The sequence below is a fragment of the Delphinus delphis genome, chromosome 2 (genome assembly GCF_949987515.2).
Source record: "Delphinus delphis chromosome 2, mDelDel1.2, whole genome shotgun sequence".
NCBI lineage: Eukaryota > Metazoa > Chordata > Mammalia > Artiodactyla > Delphinidae > Delphinus > Delphinus delphis.
In genome coordinates this window covers 14,445,584-14,464,546 of record NC_082684.1, presented here as the reverse complement: position 1 = coordinate 14,464,546, position 18,963 = coordinate 14,445,584, and the positions used below count along the sequence as shown (strand labels likewise).

General features: G+C 45.2%; 2 protein-coding genes across 13 annotated transcripts in view; one reads left to right on the top strand and one right to left on the bottom strand.

Annotated features, from left to right (window-relative positions):
• Window positions 1–2,298, bottom strand: part of EFCAB11 (EF-hand calcium binding domain 11) — a 187,380-nt gene extending 185,082 nt beyond the window's left edge. For 10 of the 12 annotated variants that reach the window (XM_060004059.1, XM_060004063.1, XM_060004064.1 and 7 more), the window contains exons 1-2: window positions 1,031–1,195; window positions 253–348 (exon numbers count right to left, since the gene is read on the bottom strand). In XM_060004059.1, the coding sequence (XP_059860042.1) occupies window positions 253–348; window positions 1,031–1,105 (171 nt within the window). In that variant the 5' untranslated portion in view covers window positions 1,106–1,195. Of the gene's footprint in view, window positions 1–252; window positions 349–1,030; window positions 1,211–2,190 lie in introns of those variants that run through there. The other 2 variants (XM_060004062.1, XM_060004058.1) reach the window with 2 other exon arrangements.
• Window positions 2,299–2,461: 163 nt separating this feature from the next.
• Window positions 2,462–18,963, top strand: part of TDP1 (tyrosyl-DNA phosphodiesterase 1) — a 73,828-nt gene continuing 57,326 nt past the window's right edge. Inside the window, exons 1-5 of the mRNA XM_060003352.1 lie at window positions 2,462–2,548; window positions 7,177–7,733; window positions 11,045–11,088; window positions 12,271–12,326; window positions 15,051–15,147. Coding sequence (XP_059859335.1) covers window positions 7,187–7,733; window positions 11,045–11,088; window positions 12,271–12,326; window positions 15,051–15,147 — 744 coding nt within the window. The 5' untranslated portion in view covers window positions 2,462–2,548; window positions 7,177–7,186. The remainder of the gene's footprint in view (window positions 2,549–7,176; window positions 7,734–11,044; window positions 11,089–12,270; window positions 12,327–15,050; window positions 15,148–18,963) is intronic.

The following is an 18,963-nucleotide window of genomic DNA, read 5'->3' as shown; positions in this document are numbered from 1 at the left end:
CTTGGAACCTCACTAGCATCTCATACTTAATATTATTAGCAGCCTGGTGACTTAGTCTTGATGGATTCTAATTCATTCCTGAGTTGGATTCTTAAGACAAAAGTAAAATTCAGCACTGGACACATCTCTGAAATTGCTCAAAAGGCAGCGGTTTGCTTCATAAACATCCTAAGCTAGCCCTCTGCACTTTATTTAGAATCCATCCACTATTGTATTGTCAGCCCAGTCCCCAAATACAAAAGAAAGTTCTACCTTGGAGGGCTTGTATCCAAACAGCATTACAACAGCAACTTTAAAGTCCTCTCTGCTTAGATAGCCTTTGTTTTCTTCATCGCATGCTTTAAATACCTAAAGAACAGCAAATATCTTTAGTTAATAAGACAGAAACTGTTTGTTCTATTATTACTAACTTATATTAAGTTTAGACCTCCCAAACCTAAAACTTAGCCAAGAGTAGGGCTGGGAAATGGAATTTCATTATCCTAATTTTAATCCTCAAGAAATCTTAATCTGCTGGGACTTCCCTGGAGAACCAGTGGTTAAGACTCCTAGCTTCCACTTCAGGGGGCACGGGTTCTACCCCTGGTCGGGGAACTAAGATCCCGAATGATGCCCCCAGGGCCAAAAAGAAAAAGAAATCTTAATGTGCTAAAATTTACTCCCCCCAAAAGTGCAAACGACTTAATCGCTGGGTTAATTCCTTTAAACCATTCGAATAAGTTCTACCGAAAATTCAATCCTAGAATTGGGAAGGTGAGGCAAAAGGCTGGCTTTGAAAGGCGGGAGGAGAGATGGAGATTACAGCTTGTTATACACAGACTATGTCGCGGAGAAAAGAAGGAGTTGGAAGTAGAACACTGGACAGGGATCCAGAAGCCTTGCAGCCCTAGCCTCGGTCATTAACCATGACACTTCGGAAGGACAGTCCAGCCCCTATCTGTGCAACAAAGCTGAGTGAGAGCCAGGCGGGGTGACGGAAGTGAAAGTCCCGGGTCAAGTTTAAGTCCGAGACAGCCCTCCGGGCACTTACTTCCACCCACTTCTTGTGTTCCGACTGGCTGGCTTCCCACGTCCGCGGCCGGGCCCCGGCCTGGGAGAAAAACATCGCGACAGCCACACGGCAGTCGGGACGCCTGAACTCGCGACCTCTGCGGCCTACTCCCGGCTTGCAGCGACAGCCCGCCAAGCTCCCCGCAGTTCGGGAGGCTGAACTTGGCCGGGTACCTCCAACGTCTTCTCCCATTGGACGGCCTGCGAGCCACTGGCGTTGACCCCGCAGCTCTATTGGCCAGAGACTTTGTTTAATAACGTTTCCTTGGAACAGCCTATGGCGGAGGGGCTTCCAGGCCCGCCCCCAGCCTTGGCTCCGCCCCTCTCGCCCCTTAAACTCCTGGCGCGCGGCTATGGATCCCGCACATCCAGGTGCTGTTTCAACGTGTCCTGCATGATTCTTCTCATTTTCTGCCCCCACACCTTGTAGTAAATTACTTTTGATAATTTTGATCAATGGCACTATGCTAAACATTATAGGAGACACAAAAAGAGTGTGAACAAAGCATAAAAGGAACCAATCAAAACAAGACCGGGGCTCCCGTGCAGATCAGCAAGTCATTGGAATCGAGCCCTCCAGGGTGGCTACTGTGTCTGTTCCGTCCTCCCTATAAGCCTAGCACTGAGCACGGTACCTGGCACAAAACAGACTTTCAATAAACGAACCAAGTGAGCCCTTAGGACGTTTATCCCAAGTTATTTCATTCAGTCCTCTAGGAGAGGTGCCTGGTGTGAAGGAAACTCTGAGAATAATATCAACAGCACTGAACCCAAATTCCACAGCAAACATCTTATTAAAGGCAAGGAATATGGCGAGGGTTCCGCTTTGCAAAGTAGTTTATCTCAGACCTCTCTCTTCTGACAAATCAGTAAGATTAAAAAGGCAACACACACACACACAGGCACACGCGCCTGTTTCAACGAAGAAACGGGCATTCGAGGTTGAGTCTAAGGGAGCTCGTTTAACCTTTTATTTTACAGCAGGTTTTACAGTCCGCTCCCCCCGGAGAACCCACTCCTCCCGGGACACCGGTCTCAGCCCTCAGCTTCCTCGAACCTCTCAGGTGATCCTGTCTCTGCCTTTAAAATACCCACCCCCTCCCACCCTCCCCACACCCCCCACCCCCGCCACACACACACCTCGAGCTCCGGGAGTCTGAAGCTATGAGAACCTCTGCAAAGCGGATGAGTTTTGCTAATTAACTACGGGAGAAGTGAGGGAAATTTCTTTTCCTCTCTCCCCCTTTTAGGAGACGCGCCCAGGAGATGAGAAGGGAGCTGGAGGCGGCCAGGTCTTCTCTCCGCCCCTTCCTGCGGGAGCGCCCCCTCAGCCCCTCATGAGCCGGAGGGCTTTAGGACCCAGCTGCGGGCGTCCCGGAAGGGGAAGGGGCAGGGTCACTCTGCGCGCGCTGCCGGCTGGAGGATTTGAAGCGCGCGCAGGCGCGAGTGGCGGCGGAGCGGCGGGATCCTAGGTGGCTGCGCGTTCTGGGGGCTTCAGGTGAGTGGAGGCCGCGGGTTCCGGGGCCTCCGGTACGCGTTCGGCAGCTGCCCGCGCTTTTGCTCCTTCCGGCCTGGAGCGCGGGCAGCCGGCGTCCGGCGAATTCTTGAGTGTCCCGCGGGGCTGGAGGTGGATGCGGAGGGAAGCGTAGCATCTTGTAAAGACACTAGGTAGGGTCCCCTTCTGGGCCTCGGCTTCCTCCAGTAATAGTACCTCTTTGGCGCGAGCAGCTGCTGCTTGAGGAGACCAGAGTCCTGCTGGAAGGGCCCCTCTCCGCGGATTCTTATTCTGGCTCCTCCACGTAGTAGGCAGATGGTCTGGAGAGTTAGTGATAGCTAGCATGTTGGGCGCTTACTCTGTGCCAGGCACTTAACCTCTGTGTTTAGTCTCCCCATAAATGGAAACAGTTGTGAGCGTGAAATGAGTGTATGCTCCGTAAAGGTGAGCGCACAGAAAACAGTGTACCCCGGAATCAGCCCACTTCACTCCATCCCGACTGCCTTCATGAGCTACCAGAGTCCCTCCAGGAGCCGCCTCACTTCGACTTTTGTCTCCCTCCAAACCATTCTCCATACAGAGTTGCAGGGAACGTAATATTTTAAAAAAGTAGATCGGACCAAGGTACTCCCCTTCAGTGGGGCCTACGGTTCTTACAATAAAATCCAGGATCTTTAACTTACTCCTGCCCACCCCCTTCATCCTGGACCACCTACCTGTCTTCCTTACCCAAGTCTTTTTGTGTGTTTTTGGAGTTACTACACCCTTGTTCTGGTCGTTGCAGGTTGGGTTCCCTCACTTGGAATACTCTTCTTTCCCTCCCACACTTTTATTTGGCTGATTCCTTTTCACCCTTCAGAGCTCACTTAGATGTTAAATTCAGGATAGTCGAAGGTAAGGGCATCCCTGTTACTCTCTCATACCTGTAAAATATAATGAATATCTATAAAGATATCTTGGCTTTTTTTGGTTATTTTTGTTTGTGTCAGTCTGTTCCTTCCTCTTTGAAATAGAAGCTTTTCTAGGACAAATTGTTTCTATGTTGTTAATTTCTTATTCCCAGGGCTTGGCACATAGTAGCTGCTCAATAAATATTTTTCGAATGAACATACTCTGGGAGGTAGGTATGACACCCATTTTACAGAGGAGGAAGTTGAGGCTCAGCAGTTAAGTAACTTGCCTAAGTGCACATTTACCACCTAGTAATGACTGGATTTGAAATTGGAGTCATATTTGCCAACTACTGGCCACACCTGGCCTCAGTTGAGATTGACTCCCATGCCCTCCTGATGGTCTGCAAGCTCTGTAAGTAGGGTCAGCTGGAAGTGTAAAAGAAGTAGCCCAGCTGGGTCTGGGATGGTAGGGGGAGAGGAGGAGCCAGCAGCTTTAAGAGGAGTATCCATTTGCATCCACACATTTTTTTTTAGTATCTAATAGACACTCTAATGTTATGAGTTGGCATCTGGTGGTAGAATTTCTTTAGATTTTTACCCTCCTTGGCATTGTAGCTTAACACAGTGTTTGCCAAATTTCAGTAATGTGGTCGGTTGCTTCCTCCCCAGTTTTGTCTCACTATCAACATCTGTATTACTATTTGTGTAATATTTTCATTTGAACCCACTTTTACATAAACACTATCTTTTAGAAGTAGACTTCAGTTATTGTAAATGTAATGGAGCCATAAGATCCCTTCTGTTGATGTTAAACCAAAGTGTTACTGCCTGCAGAAGAGCCCAAAATCCGTTATTTGTTCAAAAGCAGGAATAGAGACATTTCTACAAACAGCTTTCTCCTTGATTAAACTGAGACATTGGATTGGAATAGGAAAGGGAGGTACTTTCATAACGTAATGTTAGTTAATGTCAGGTCCCAGTCACCTCTGCTTTGGGAAATACTGCACTTTGCTGACCCACTGAATGTCAGCTCTCAGAGTCAGCCCACCTGTGTGGTAATTCTGATCCTGGTGTCACCACTTACCCAGAGTGTGGTGTTAGACCTGTGCTGTGCGAGACACTGCCCAGGGAAGACAAACCGTGAACAAACAATTGAAGGAAAACACTTAGGTTCTATCCTTGTAAAGCTCTATGACTTGAGTATAAAAGCTGTCTGAGAATGCAGAGAATCTGGGCCTGTGTGACAGAGAAATGAAATTCTGATCCTGAGACCAGATCCAGTCCTCCAAAGTAGAATCAGTTGCTGGTTAAGCTTGGTGTTTACCAACAGCTCCTCTTCAACAGCCTAAGTGCCTTGACTGCATAGAGAGGCTGGTAACCAGCTAGGCTTAATGATTTGTTACAGTTTTATTAGCATATTGCAAAGGTTTTTTTGCCTTTAATTGGTAAATAATCTCAGGCACATTTTGGATTGTGAGTAGATCCAAAATTTAAACCATGTATAGAGCAGACAAAAACCTTTTTTTTTTTTTTCTCTAGGAAATGTCTTTTTCAAAGCTTTATTTTTTACCCACTTGTCCTTTTTTGGAAGGAATTCTCTGTCCTCCCCTCCCCCACCCCACATGTGGTTCTAGAAAGTGTAGATAATGATAAAACTGAAAAATTTAGAAATCTCCTAAATAGCTCACACAGTCACTAAAGACGAATAAATATTTTCCTTTTAGAGTTCTCAGGATTTTTTAATTCCATTTTATTTATACGTAATTGATCTGGGAAGAGGGGTGGTGGTGATCTCTAAGGTCTGCATACAGCTCCTTTTCTCAGGCTGGGAGCTGAACCCTTTTTTCACCTAAAAACTCTGAGAGCCTCTCTTTGCTTTAGGATGGGGCAGGAATCTAGGGAGAACAGGCTGAGGAATCTCAGTTGAAGATTCTATTACTCATTGCCTAGCTTTAGAGCTGGTTTAGAATTCAATGGAAGCTAGAGCTTACAGCACAGTAGTTTTTCCAGAGATGGTTCTTTTGTTCTTAAATCATTTTTCAATTACAAACTAACTGACAAAATGGCTCCTTCAAAGTGAATTGTGATAGCAGTCTCCAGAGTCTAGAACGCTAAGGGAACTTAAGTTTTAAAAAAACAGTCAAAACAAACAAAAAACTGAGCTGTTTAAGTAGGTGTTAAATAGTAAGTCTGTCTTAACCCCTTTCATGGGAAAACCTGGTTCTCAGATCCTGTTAACTGTAACAATACAGTTCCAACAAGCTTGATTATCTGGTGTCTTAACCCTTATCAGATTAGAAACAATTTAGGGGGAAAAACCTACTCAGAGTTCAAACAGCCCCTAGAAGTGGACTGAACACAGGGGGAAAGGACAGAGAACTTTTAGAAAAGAATACCTAGACAGAGTCTAGGGCCCCTATTACAGGAGCAAGTGTCTGCATCCATCTGTGGTCCCTACAGTTGTGGCTGCAAAACACTGTCCATGCCAGGTGGGCTTAATAGTGACCCTGGGCCATGAAGAACGAGTCAAATTATTGTCTAGATGCGCTCTGCTTAAAAGCTCCTTGAAATGTGTAATTTACAGGAGAAACCTTATCTGACTTGGTCATAAATTGAAAAAGGTGAGAAGTTGTACAAAGTGATAGATACCTTAAAAAATATATACTTTTTAGCTTGAAATATGAAAGTATATTCATTAGCAAGTCTTTCAGTGCAGAATTTAGCCTTTTTTAAGGAGTGGGGGTTATGCTGCAGTCTGTCCTATATCTGCACTCATAGCAGGTCCTGCTTACGCTGTAGAGCAAACATGTAGACACTCTGTCCACGATCTGAGCACAGACTCTTGAGTTGTGTAATTTTCCTCTGGGTCTTGTACTAAAGTGTTTTTTTTTTTAAATCACACTAAGGAGCTCTTCTTTAGTTATTTGGGAAATCTACTTAGATAGCCCTTTACTCTTGAATTGGTGACATTTTGTAGGTAAGAAAAGCAAAAGTTTCATGTGTTTTCCTCTTTTGAGAGCAAGAAAGTAGAAGTTAAACTGTGTGGTTTAGAAAACAAGTAACGTTTTGCTTTAGTACAAGTTCTTTCTCTGCAGGTTTTCATGGTTTGATTTAGGATTAGATAATCATTGAGTCAGTTGGGTCCTCATGGAAGCATCCCTAGATAATGTATATATAGAATTGATCATTTGATACTGTCTGGAGGATTTCGTTAAGCTCTATGGTAAGTAGCTTATCTTGGGGGAGTAAGAAGTAGTCCCTGAAGTCCTTTGGGCTCCCATACCTGGGTGAGGAATAGGTGATAAATTCCAATTTGACCTTAAAAATATGAGCATAGTCAGAATTACTCCTGAAATTCCTTAAACTGACCTTAACCCCAAACACCTGTTGGAAGCTTCAGGGCTAAGAGTGGACATTTTTGTTTTGGACTTTGGCTCAACTCCATTTCCTCAGGCATTTAAGAACAAGGTCTAGGTGGAAAGACAAAGGGAGAGAAGCAGAAGGTGAGCAGGATTTTCGCCATCACTTTATTTGCCAAGTTCTCACGGCAGATTGTGGTGATGTGCCGTGAACACCTACAGAGCCGCTGATGTTAGTGACACGTCTTGGCATCTGGTAAGTGTCAGGTGTGCTGTATGTGTCCTAGAAGCTCAGGACACGGAATTTGAGAGCAAGAGCATGAGTGTGCCGGTGGCCTGATGGATGGGAAATAACGAAATTTCCACCTTTCATTTCCAGAGGAAGTGTAATGTCTCAGGAAGGCAATTATGGGAGGTGGACGATATCCAGTAGTGATGAAAGTGAGGAGGAAAAGCCAAGACCGGACGAGCCATCTACCTCTTTTCTCCCGCACGCTGAGCAGGGAGCAGCCAGTGAGCCAAAGTACACCTGTTCCGAGGCTCGGAAAGCTGCCCACAGGAGGAAGGTCGCACCCGTGAAATTCAGCAGCACAGATTCCGTTTCAGAAGCTTCACCTCCCAAAAGGCAGAAGGGCGGTTCCCAGGAAGACCTGGGCTGGTGTCTCTCCAGCAGTGAGGATGAGCTGCCACCAGAGACGCAGCAGAAGCAGGCTGAGGACACGGGGGTCAAAGAGGAGAAAGGCCTCCCTTCTCCCAGAGATGGTGCTGTCCCGGGAGCTGAGCATCACAGCCCCTCAGCTGGCCACGGGCTTGAAACGTCAGGGGGAGGCCAGGACATCTGGGACATGCTGGGTAAAGGGAACCCCTTCCAATTTTACCTCACTAGAGTCTCCGGAATTAAGCCAAAGTATAACTCGGGAGCCCTCCACATCAGGGGTGAGTGAAGCCGGGGGTCTGGGAGCTGCACGTGTGGGGCTCCCCCTCGAAAAACAAGAGGGAAGCCTAGAAGGGATCTCTTAAGAACCCTCTGAACTTCTCTCAGGGGGAAAAGAACCCTTTTTGACAAGCAGATGCATTCGTCTGACAGCAAACGGGAAGCCAGCGGGTGTCTCCCAGAGCCCTGCAGGCCACCCTGCTGGCACCCCTTGCACAGTGCTTAGAATTACTTAACTTGTAATTTAAAGGTTAAACTCGGTCGCTGACACTTTATTAACCAAGTAGTCAGCCCTTGACAGCAATAGTTCTCTCTGGTCCCTGGACCAGCAGTGTCAGCACCACCCGGAGCTTGTTGAAAATGCAAATTCTCGGCCTCCTCTTCAGATTCCCAGCACCAGACTCTGGGAGCCTGGCCCTGCAATCTCCTTTAACGAGCCCAATCAAGTTTGAGAACCGTTGCTTGAAAGCCTGGTTTTGGTTCCTGGCGCAGAAGCAAAACAAGAAGTGCCCTGATTTTTGGTTGCTGTGGTTAGTCCCCAGGGAGTATCTGTGTGATATTGTGATGTATACAGATATTTGGTCTTCACTCTGGTTATAGTTGGGGTTTGGTTTTGGTTTTTGTCCCAGGTTCCTGAAATAGCTCCAAGGTGATGAAGGGTGAAAGGAGCATCTTTTGTTATTCCTAACAAGCCCCTTTCAGCCACACCGGAGTGGAGTGTATGTTAATGCGATGACTTTCGGAAAGCCCCTAGGAAGGGGGGTGCTGGTTGCCTGGGGAACCAGCCTGGTGATTAAAGCTGGAACTTTCAGCCCTAACCTCCACCTCCGGGGAGGGCAGAGGGGCTGGAGATTGAGTTCACTGCTAAGGGCCACTGATTTAGTCAGTCTTGCTTGTGTAATGAAGCCTCTGTAAAAGACCCCTCACTGGAAGGGTTCACAGAGCCTCCAGGTTGGTGCCGACGAGGAGGTGCTGGGCCGTGGCGCACCTGCAGAGGGCATGGCCGCGCCCCATCCCCCATACCTCGCCCTGTGCATCTCTTCATCTGGCTGTTCCTGAGTTGTGTCCTTTTATAATAAGCTGGTAATCTAGCGAGGAAATTGCTTTTCTGAGTTCTGTGAGGCCTTGCAGCAAATTATCGAGCCCGCGGAGGGGATGGTGGCAACCCCCAATTTATAGCCGGTCGGTCAGAAGCACAGGGGGTCCGGACTTGTGACTGGCATCTGAGGTGGGGGCAGTCCTGTGGGGTCTGATGCCACCTCCGGGTGGATGGTGTCAGAATTGAATTCAGTTGTAGGACGCGCAGCTGGTGTCCGTGGAGGATTGGTCTGTGTGGGAAGCCCCCCTCCCTCCTGCTACACTTGGTGTCAAAAGCTTTGCGTGCAGAGAGGAAACAAGGGTTTCCTTTGAGAGAACGGCAGGGCCCCTAGAATCCCAGACACAGGGCCTCACCACCTGCTTGCTGTGTTGGTAATTAACAAAGGACCTAACATTCTTCACAATTTCAGTTCACTCACCTTTAAACTGGGGATTCAGAAAAAAGGGAGATAACACATGAAGTGCCCGGCACAGTATATTCACGTGGCAGATACACAAAATAAACGTTGTCACCCGTATTTCACATTACCTTTCTTGCCCGCATTCAAGAATAGATTGTGTTCACTGTTAATAGTGTTTTAATTATATACCCAATGTATAATTACATCTTATGTGATGTATAAATGTTGGTATATTTAATTCCATACTATAAAGAGTTTGGTTCTACAAGGTGTTTATTTTTCCTTTTTGCAAATGTCTAGGTGCTTTGCAGAAATATATAAGATAGATCTCAGTGTTTCATTTTATTTGAGAGAGATTGAAACAGGAAATAGAGAACTATGCAAGGTTTTGCTGTATATAATAAAGTGATAAAGACTGGCTATTAGCACCAAGATACGGAAGAAGGAGAGGTAACATGATAGGAGCTTTTATATAGATTATCTCCTTTAATCCTCGAAACAGCCTTATGAGTAGATGTTACAGTTGTCCTCCTCGGATAGGTGACCGATCTGCAGAGAAGTTAAATAACCTGCCCAAGGTCATAGAGCTGGCAGATGGCAGAACTGGGATTTGAATCCAGGCGTTCCAGCATCACAGTGCGTGCTCTTAAGCGTTTGGTGTACCACTCCAGCAAAGGCCATAATTGTAGGTTGTTCAGAAGATCTCATGGAGGAAGAGGGACCTCAGATGGGCCTTGAAAAAGGGATAAAATTTAGAAAGGTAGAAAGAGGAGTGGCAGTGGGGGCAAAATGGGGCCCCCACGTTGCAGTTTCTCTCTTGATTGTGCAACTCTCCCTTTAAGCTTCCTTAGAGGACTTCTTCGTTCTTTTAAAATCTTTGTGCCCTGGCATTTATCTCCATGTCTGGAGGCACTCAATAAATATGGGACAAATAAGTGAACGAGCCCAGTCTGAACCCTCAGGGTTGGATTGGTGGCTAGAGCGGAAGCGCTGGAGCCAGACTGTCTGTGTTCAAGTCCCGACCCTGCCTGACCCCAGCTGTGTGGCCACGGGCGGCCCCCTAAGGAGAGACTCTCCATCTACAACATGGGAACGACAGACCCCCACGGACAGAAAATGGCTGCGAGGAGTGAGAGTTAACACGTGGAAAGTACCAGGAACAGAACCTGGCACCCGATGGGTCCTGTCCAAGTGAGGCTGTTATAATCGGTGGTGGCGATGAGGGTTTTGTGCTTCCTCTCAGGGCGTAGACATGGCTTTCTGTTTTCTCTGAAGTAAAGCCTGAGTGGGTGCAAGGTGGGCCCTCCTTAGAGATGACCTGGGTGCTAGAAATATGAGCTTGGAGCTGCGGGGGCCTCTGTCCTACCTCCACGGGAAGCAAGAGCCCTCAGGCTCCAGAGAGCTGTCTTGCTAGTCCCAGACTGGGGAGGTTTCCTGGCGAGAGACTTCAGTGAGTACTTGAAGGAGGTAAAAAATTAAGAGATCTGGAAAGAGGAAGGACGCTCATCGTTATTGTCCTTCTTGGCAGTTTGTGAAATTGCCCAGTCATCCAGTACTAAAGTTGTAGATCTTGATTTTCCATTATGTGTGGTTAAATAATACTGATACATTAATAAATATTATTAAATAGCCCAGGGAAATTTTCTCTTGAATTTTATGGAACATTAAAGTCTAGTCTTGTAGTACCTTTTCAGTGCATCATTTTCTAAGCCAAATTCTCGTCGGTGACTGTTTAATAAGTCAGTTGTGATTATTATTACTAGGTAGTCTTTATCAAAAATATGAAATTAGATATAAATGTTTTGTCTCCCCAGATATTTTATCTCCTCTATTTGGGACACTTGTTTCTTCAGCTCAGGTGAGTTTACAGTTGTTTCTTTGGACGGAAGGGGCAAATAACTCTGTAAGAAAGTGAGCGGCGGGACCTGTGGGCCAGTCCTGTGCAGGGTCCCTGAGATCGCACTTACCTGGAGGCTGGCGCCAGACGCCGCGGTTGTGGGATCCATCAGCCTAGAACGTGGATGCACGATCACTGGGGCTTCTGACTCTCGATTGGGCCCTAAGGACTGGCCGGGAAGTCACTCTGGAAATTCCAACCTGAGGGACTTCTCTCTGGGACACTAATAATCTCACAGGACTCTGGTGCAACTCCCTGGGAGTGTGGGTAGAGAGGTGAAGGCCATGTCAAGTTTGATTTGATTTAGAGAAGTAAATGAGAAATTTCCTACACCCTCCAAAGAGAAGTGAGTAGAAGTTATGGATGTGGGTACGTCTGCATGTTTGATTGACGTGTTTGATTGGCAGCTCTCCTGCCTGACAGAGCTGGTCCCTTTGCGTTGATAAATCACCTTCACGTGCCAGGCTCTCCAGCAAATAGAACAAGGTCTTGTCCCTAAAGAAGGCAAAGCTTTCTGTGTGCTCCATGTTCTGCTTGGCGATGGGAATCCTGGTCTCCAGATGGAACGTGGGGTGAATTTGTGTGTGTTCTCCTGGCTAGATTGAGTCAGTATGTCCAGGAGGAGGTCCAGGGATTACCCAGGCCTGGGGAGGACCCCCGTGGGTAAGTCTAGTCCAGAACCTGTAATCAAGGTGTAATCGTCATAAGCCTAGTGAATGTCCAGTCGCAGATGCCTGTTTACAAAGCTAGCTCATAAGTTAGGCTGAAAGGAAATGTTCTTTTCCAAAAGTGCTTTTTATAGTCATCTAGGGGAAAAGGGATAAATTTATAAGCCCCATTAATCAGAGGACTCTTAGAAATATTGTAAAAAGACTCAGTTTACAAATATAAATGCTGCCAAAGCATGCAGAGGTAATTTTCTGTTTTCTCAGGCACTCCCGCACTGATTCAGAACCTTTGAATGGTGTATTCCCTTCAAGATGTATTTTAGCTTTGTTTATGAGTATTGTAGCAAATTGTCCATGTTTATACATAATATATGTGGTTCATCATTAGAGTTTCTTTGAATTCAATAACCAAACACTTCTCCTTATAGACTGCTTTTCTGAATTGCCCGTGACTTCTTTTCTTCCCCCCATCCAGTTTAACTACTGCTTTGATGTGGACTGGCTCATAAAACAGTATCCACCAGAGTTCAGGTGAGTTCCACAGAGTGACGGATGACGTCATAACTGTAATGCAGCCTTAAAACACAAGATTTGTGTTTCTCAGGCAGCTGCCGTGCATCTTCTTTGAATATTTCTTTTGGAACTATTGAAATCATAAAAACGTTAAGTTATACTGGGAAAACAGCATTTTTTGATATATTCTAACTAATCACAAGCCTTCCTAATACAGATTTTAGCGTGTCCTTCTGTTCTGTCCAGAAGTAGATTAGGACAAATTTCAGCCCAAATAAAAGAATTTTAGGTCCAATGTTAATATGAAGGAAAAGGTCACTGCCACCTGCGTTCTCGACCTACAAGCATGCCATGCTTCACTGGGCACATCAGTGCTGTTCTTTTTTTGAGACTCTCTTGTTTCACAAGTGATTTTTCACGTAGCTTAGGAGTTAATGCAGGGGTCATAGGGCCTTCCCTTACCCAGATTATGGAAGTGATGGGTTTTCAGTCTGTCTGCCTCATGTTAGGCAGTGCAAACCAAATAAATATGGCATCCCATGGTGACATGCCATCTGTCCCATGTCTAACACATGGACGTGGCAGAATCCCATAACAGCAGGTAAGGTGGAGGAATACACATGCAGGAGAATGGTTGTCAGGGTCCTCAAAGTCCATGGTGCATTTAGCACGTCAGATTGTGGGAAGCTTCATTATTACTAATAGATAAAATGCTGGGCGTTCCCTGGCAGTCCAGTGGTTAGTACTCGGTGCTTTCATTGCTGTGGCCCAGGTTCATTCCCTGGTTGGGGAACTAAGATCCTGCAAGCCACGAGGCACAGCCAAAAATAATACTAATAGATAAAATACTGTTGAAATTTCCCAAGCAGCTTTGGCACTCAAGGGCTCATATTTGACCTGTAACACGTAAGATTAGTTTCAGCTGCATGTAACAGAAAAGTAGAAATAACAGTGGCTTAAACAGGAGAGAAAATAATTTCACCAACCTATTCAAAGTATTGGATGATGCCCACCCACATTAGGGAGGGCGATCTGCTTTGCTGAGCCACCGATTCAAATGGTCATCTCCTCCGCAAGCACCCTCACAGACACACCCAGAAATAATGTGTTTTGGGTTTTTTTTTGGCGGTACGCGGGCCTCTCACTGTTGTGGCCTCTCCCGTTGCGGAGCACAGGCTCTGGACGCGCAGGCTCAGCGGCCATGGCTCACGGGCCCAGCCGCTCCGCGGCATTTGGGATCTTCCCGGACCGGGGCACGAACCCGTGTCCCCTGCATCGGCAGGTGGACTTCCAACCACTGTGCCACCAGGGAAGCCCCAGAAATAATGTTTTATCTGGACACCCTTGGCCCAATCAAGTTGACACACAAAATTACCCATCACACTGCCTTTTTGTGATAGTTTTTAGAACACCAGTAAATCTGAAGTAATTAATGAGGACTTCAGCTTCTGTCAATAATGTTTAATCTTTTATTTTTTAAAAAGACCTGATAATCTGATAACAGGAATCATTTCTAGGTAACACATGCATGATTATCTCTTACATTATTCTCTGTACTGTGTTTCTAGTTGTAAAATAGAAAATTTTTTCCAAATAGAAACAGACCGGGAAGGTGTGTTTCTTAGTTTTATTTTACCTGACATATTAGAATAAAGCTATCAGGTTTAGGGGTTAGGAATCAGTCCTGGATGTGCGTTTTCTGTCCTGTTTTTTTTTTTTTGGTTTGGTTTTTTTTTTGCGGCACACGGGCCTCTCACTGTTGCGGCCTCTCCCGTTGCGGAACACAGGCTCCGGATGCGCAGGCTCAGCGGCCATGGCTCACGGGCCCAGCCGCTCCGTGGCATGTGGGATCTTCCCGGACCGGGGCACGAACCCGTGTCCCCTGCATCGGCAAGCGGACTCTCAACCACTGCGCCACCAGGGAAGCCCCTGTCCTGTTTCTTTTTAGTTGAGTGTTGTCCCTTCCCGTGTGGCAGAGAATCGTTCTGCATGTGGTTGATAATTGTGGAAGTTGTTCATCTTGCTTGATTGCTTGTTGGAGAAAAATCCAATTTTTGTTTTGTTGGGAGAGCTTATAAAGGTATATTGATTTCTAAGGCTTATCTCGCTTTGAATTAACCAGAGTAGATCATGGTTCCTTTAAAAGCCCTTTTAATCTATTCCTGCAGAATGTTTTTATATTGTCCTTTTGAATTTAAAAATAGGGCATTTTCAATGTGCATTGGGCTCTGTTGCATTGAAATATCACCAGCTATTAGTGAAACTACATGCTGTGGGCCTGGGCCCCTTCACTTGTATTCTGGCATCTGGTGCAGGACCTTGCTCACAGTAGGGGTTTAACATATGGCTAGTGAGGAAGTGGTCTATTGTTTGGGCCAAGAGAAGGGAAAGAAAAGAGCATCATACTAGACAACAATGATTGTATATCTTTTAGTCTATCTGAATTTAAATATATTAACACAGAGCTGATGATGTGCCCTTTTGGACGAAAGAAGATAATTACTCGAGGACTTTCTTGAGTCACAACCCCTCCAGGTCACAGCAGAGCTTCAGGCTCAGGCCACAGGGCTCCATTATAAACATAACCAGTTACCGAAGGTTAGCTGGTCAATGTCCTGTGCCGGCCCCCTACTCAGTCACCACACAGGCCAGAAACAGATGTCGGTGGTCAACGACCCTTAACTGGGTGCCAGTTCAGCTTCATGAATGATGGATTTTAAATACGCCTGATCTCTTTTTCAGGAAGAAACCAATCCTGCTCGTGCATGGCGACAAACGCGAAGCAAAGGCTCACCTACATGCCCAGGCAAAGCCTTATGAAAACATTGCCCTCTGCCAGGTAAGGTACTCATTGCCCTTCGAGATCATGCTTAGTCTGAGAGTTGGAAGGAAATTGAGACCTTGAGTCTATCCACCCACCTAATGCAGGAATCCTCTCTCCAGCATCACCAACAGACATCTCTCCAGCCTTGGCTTAAACGCTTCCTGAGGTAGCTCATCCCATTTGTGGGTAGCCCTCATGGTTGAAAGACAGAACCAATAAGGGTGTGTGTGTGTGTGTGTGTGTGTGTGTGTGTGTGTGTGTGTGTGTGTGTGTGTGTGTGTGTGTGTGTGTGTGGTGTGTGTGTGTGGTGTGTGTGTGTGTGTGTGTGTGTGTGTGTGTGTGTGTAGAGAGAGATTTATTTTCAAAGAACTGGCTCACGTGATTGTGGAGGGTGGCAAGTCCAAAATCTGCAGGGCAGGCTGGAGACCCCAAGAAGCACTGATGTTGCATTTTGAGGCCAAAGACCGACTGGAGACTCATTCCCTTTTCCTGCAGGAAATCAGTCTTCTTTTAATTTCCTTTCCACTTTTCAACAGACTGACTGAGGCTCACAAACATTCTGGAGGGTAATCTCCTTTACACAAAGTCCACTGATTGAAACGTTAATCTCCTCAAAAAATACCTTCATGGCAACATCTGACCAAAATCTGGGTGCTGTGGCCTAGCCAGGTTGACACACACAGTCTTCTTCCTCTGCCTTCTACATTGGTCCTAATTTTCCCGCTCTGGAGCCACATAGACTAAATCTCCTTGCACATGTCAGTGATTCTCGTATTTGAAGTCATCTATTTTGTCCACCTAGTTTTCTCGTTCAGGTTCAAGCGTTCACTTTCTTCAGTTGTAACTGGTATATCAAGGGTTCCCTGTCTTTCCCCAACCTGCCAGCCCTCTGGTTATATCTATTTTGTCCATGTCCCTGTGGAAACGGAGGTTTCAGCATTATTGAGCAGGTTTTTTGGATTCAATTCAGTGGCAGTTTCTTTCTCTGAAGGCAGCTTAAAACTGGTAGTTTTTATTGTGACATTAGCTGCCATTGACATTTCACCCATAGCCCTTAGTTCTTTTTCCCAAGAATCACTCAATACTGGAGAGACCCATAGATCGATCAGAAGCAGACCTGTTAGAAAACTACCTTGCGAGTTGTATGCTGCGTGTGATCCTAGTCCGATGAGGGGCGTTAAGTGGTCTCAGAACAGGCTTGGTTTGCTGGGACCAAAGCAGAGAAGGGGCGAGAAGGCTGTTTCTTTATATATTCCCATAATTTTGTCCTGATACTTTCCAGTCAGTTCATGGAAATACAGTGTGACCAGTGAGTCTTGGAGTTTCCTTAGGACTCCTTGTTTTAGCCTCCACGTCTGAAAGGATCTTTTCATGTGTGACATTTTGTGTAAGAAGCAGGCACACTGGGCGGGGAGGGGAGGCAAGGGGGTAGCATGGAATTCAGAAAATGTTAACATTTATCATTTCCTTCCTGTGGTGGTTCTGAAGTGGCTGGTGTAATATTCACCTTTTCCTGTTTGAGCAAGTTGGTCAGTCCATTCATGAGCAGCTTGATGAATAGTCTTTCATGGCCCTTTTCTCTCCTGGCCAATAGCTTAGATGAAATTGGCTCAGGATTTCTGCTCTTGGAGTACAGAGGCAAGAGTGAATTACATAGAACCTAATTATTTTTCTTTTCCATTTTCCTTCTAACGTCCTTTTTCCTCCATCCATACAAGGTAAAAGAATTCCAACTCACGTTTTATCACTTCTTCTAGCTATAGAATATTATCTATGTGTGTATGTGTATTTTTTTAAAGATTAAAACAGTGAGAAATCTCAACCTGATCAATTTTAAACCTGTCTCACAACATTTTTCCTGTGATGTAACTCACTGTACTTTATGTAGAGTTTTAAATTATTCCATCTCTTTATCCATCCTGTTTGCAGCTTACCTTCTACACAAGATATGCCTTTGCTTAGCAGTTGCCTAAAATCCCCTTGTTTTGCATTTGTTTCCAAAAACAGAAGAGGTTAAACTGCAGTAGGATAGTACTTATCAGACTAATAGTGGGCAGAAAATAAAATAACACGGGAATCCTGAAAAACAGAGATAAAATCAATGGAAATACAAAGTGTTTTTCAAATGTACTGAAAAGTTTAGGTGGCATGCCTAGTGGCGTGCTCCAGGCCAGCCACTAGAGGGTGTAACGAGCCCTGTCTTCCAAACCTTGTGTGCAGAGCCTCCGTAAGCTCCCAGCTCTAGTCTGAGGGACATGGTGATTGCCCCATCCTGACTTATTGAAATACCTGTATATCTTGTCTATAAAATGAATTTTTGAATTTTTTTTAGCAACGTAGTGTCATGACTAAGCTGGGTCACGTTAAGTCAAAGAATAAGTGGATGCTGACACTTTTCCCATTTTGCACACCTGGTGGTCCAGGTTCAGACTTCCTGGGTTCTGTCCCAGCTCTCTGCCCGCTAGCTGTGTCATTCTGGGCCCATCACTTAACCACTTAAAGCCTCATTTCTTCATCTTTAAAATGAATTACTAATACTGTATCTCATAGGGTTATTGGGCAAAGAATTTGATGCATTTGCCAAAAAGAAGCACCCGTTAAATATTATCTGTTGAAATTATTATCATCCTTGCTTTTGTGCTTAGACTTGCCCAAAAGCCCACAACAAATCACAAAACTAAACTCAGAAGCCAAGTATTTTGACCATTGCTTTTCCTGAGCTAAATATCAATTTACAGAGTGGCGGCCTTTGTTCTAATTTTGTAATTTAAAGACGTGAAATACTGGGATTAGCATATACACACTACTATATATAAAATAGATAACCAACAAGGAGCTACTGTATGGCACAGGGAACTATACTCAGTATTTTGTAGTAACCTATAAGGGAAAAGAACCTGAAAAAGAATAGAGATATATACGTATCAATATAACTGAATCACTTTGCTGTACACCTGAAACTAACACAACATTGTGTTAATTTTTTTTTAAAAGAAAGACATGAAATGTACTTTCCTGCTCACTCTTCTGTGGCCAGTCCACACAAACGTGTGCCAGTCTGTGAGCAGCCCGAACACTGAGTTTACAAGAGTAGTGAACCTGGTCATCTGTCCGTGAGCATCCCCAAGACGGGCTATGTCATTCTCACCTGTGTATTCCAGTTGCCCGTCGCTGCCCCCAGCAGACAGGCCCACCTGTGGAGAGTGGACAGGGGGACGCTTTGATTTTAATAGCACTTGCTTCCATTTGTAGAGTGCTTACCCCGTGCAGCTCCTTTTCCTAAGCGTTTTATGTGTACTTCTCTCATTTATTCCTAACAACTCCCTGAATCTCCTAACAGTACCCTCATTTCAAAGAGTAGAAAGATGAGGCATAGAGATTCAAGTATTTTCCAAAGTCCTACATAGTTGTGAAGACAGGATTTGTGTCCATACACAGACTTCCTAGCTGGTAAACTATTCTTGACATCTCTATTTATTTTAACTTTTTCATCTTGAGGCCTAACCAAGGTCTTGCTATACCGGATTTTAGATAAAATGTTTTACTTCCCCACCTACACCCCCCCATTTGTTTGTAAAGATATCATTTTAAAACATGAAAAATGGATTTAATATATTTATTTTCAGCATCTTCTGTGTTATAAATGTAAGAAAACTTTTAATATCATAATGTCTCAATACTGCCACCACTTTCAATGTTTCTTTTAAGTGTGCTTTGAAAACTTTGTGTGTGTATTTCTGTATAAGCCAAATATCTAATTTTAAAACGTTGCATAGAGTCTCATTTGTTTTTACTAGTTTTCTGGCTTCTAAGGAAATTAGGCTTCTCACT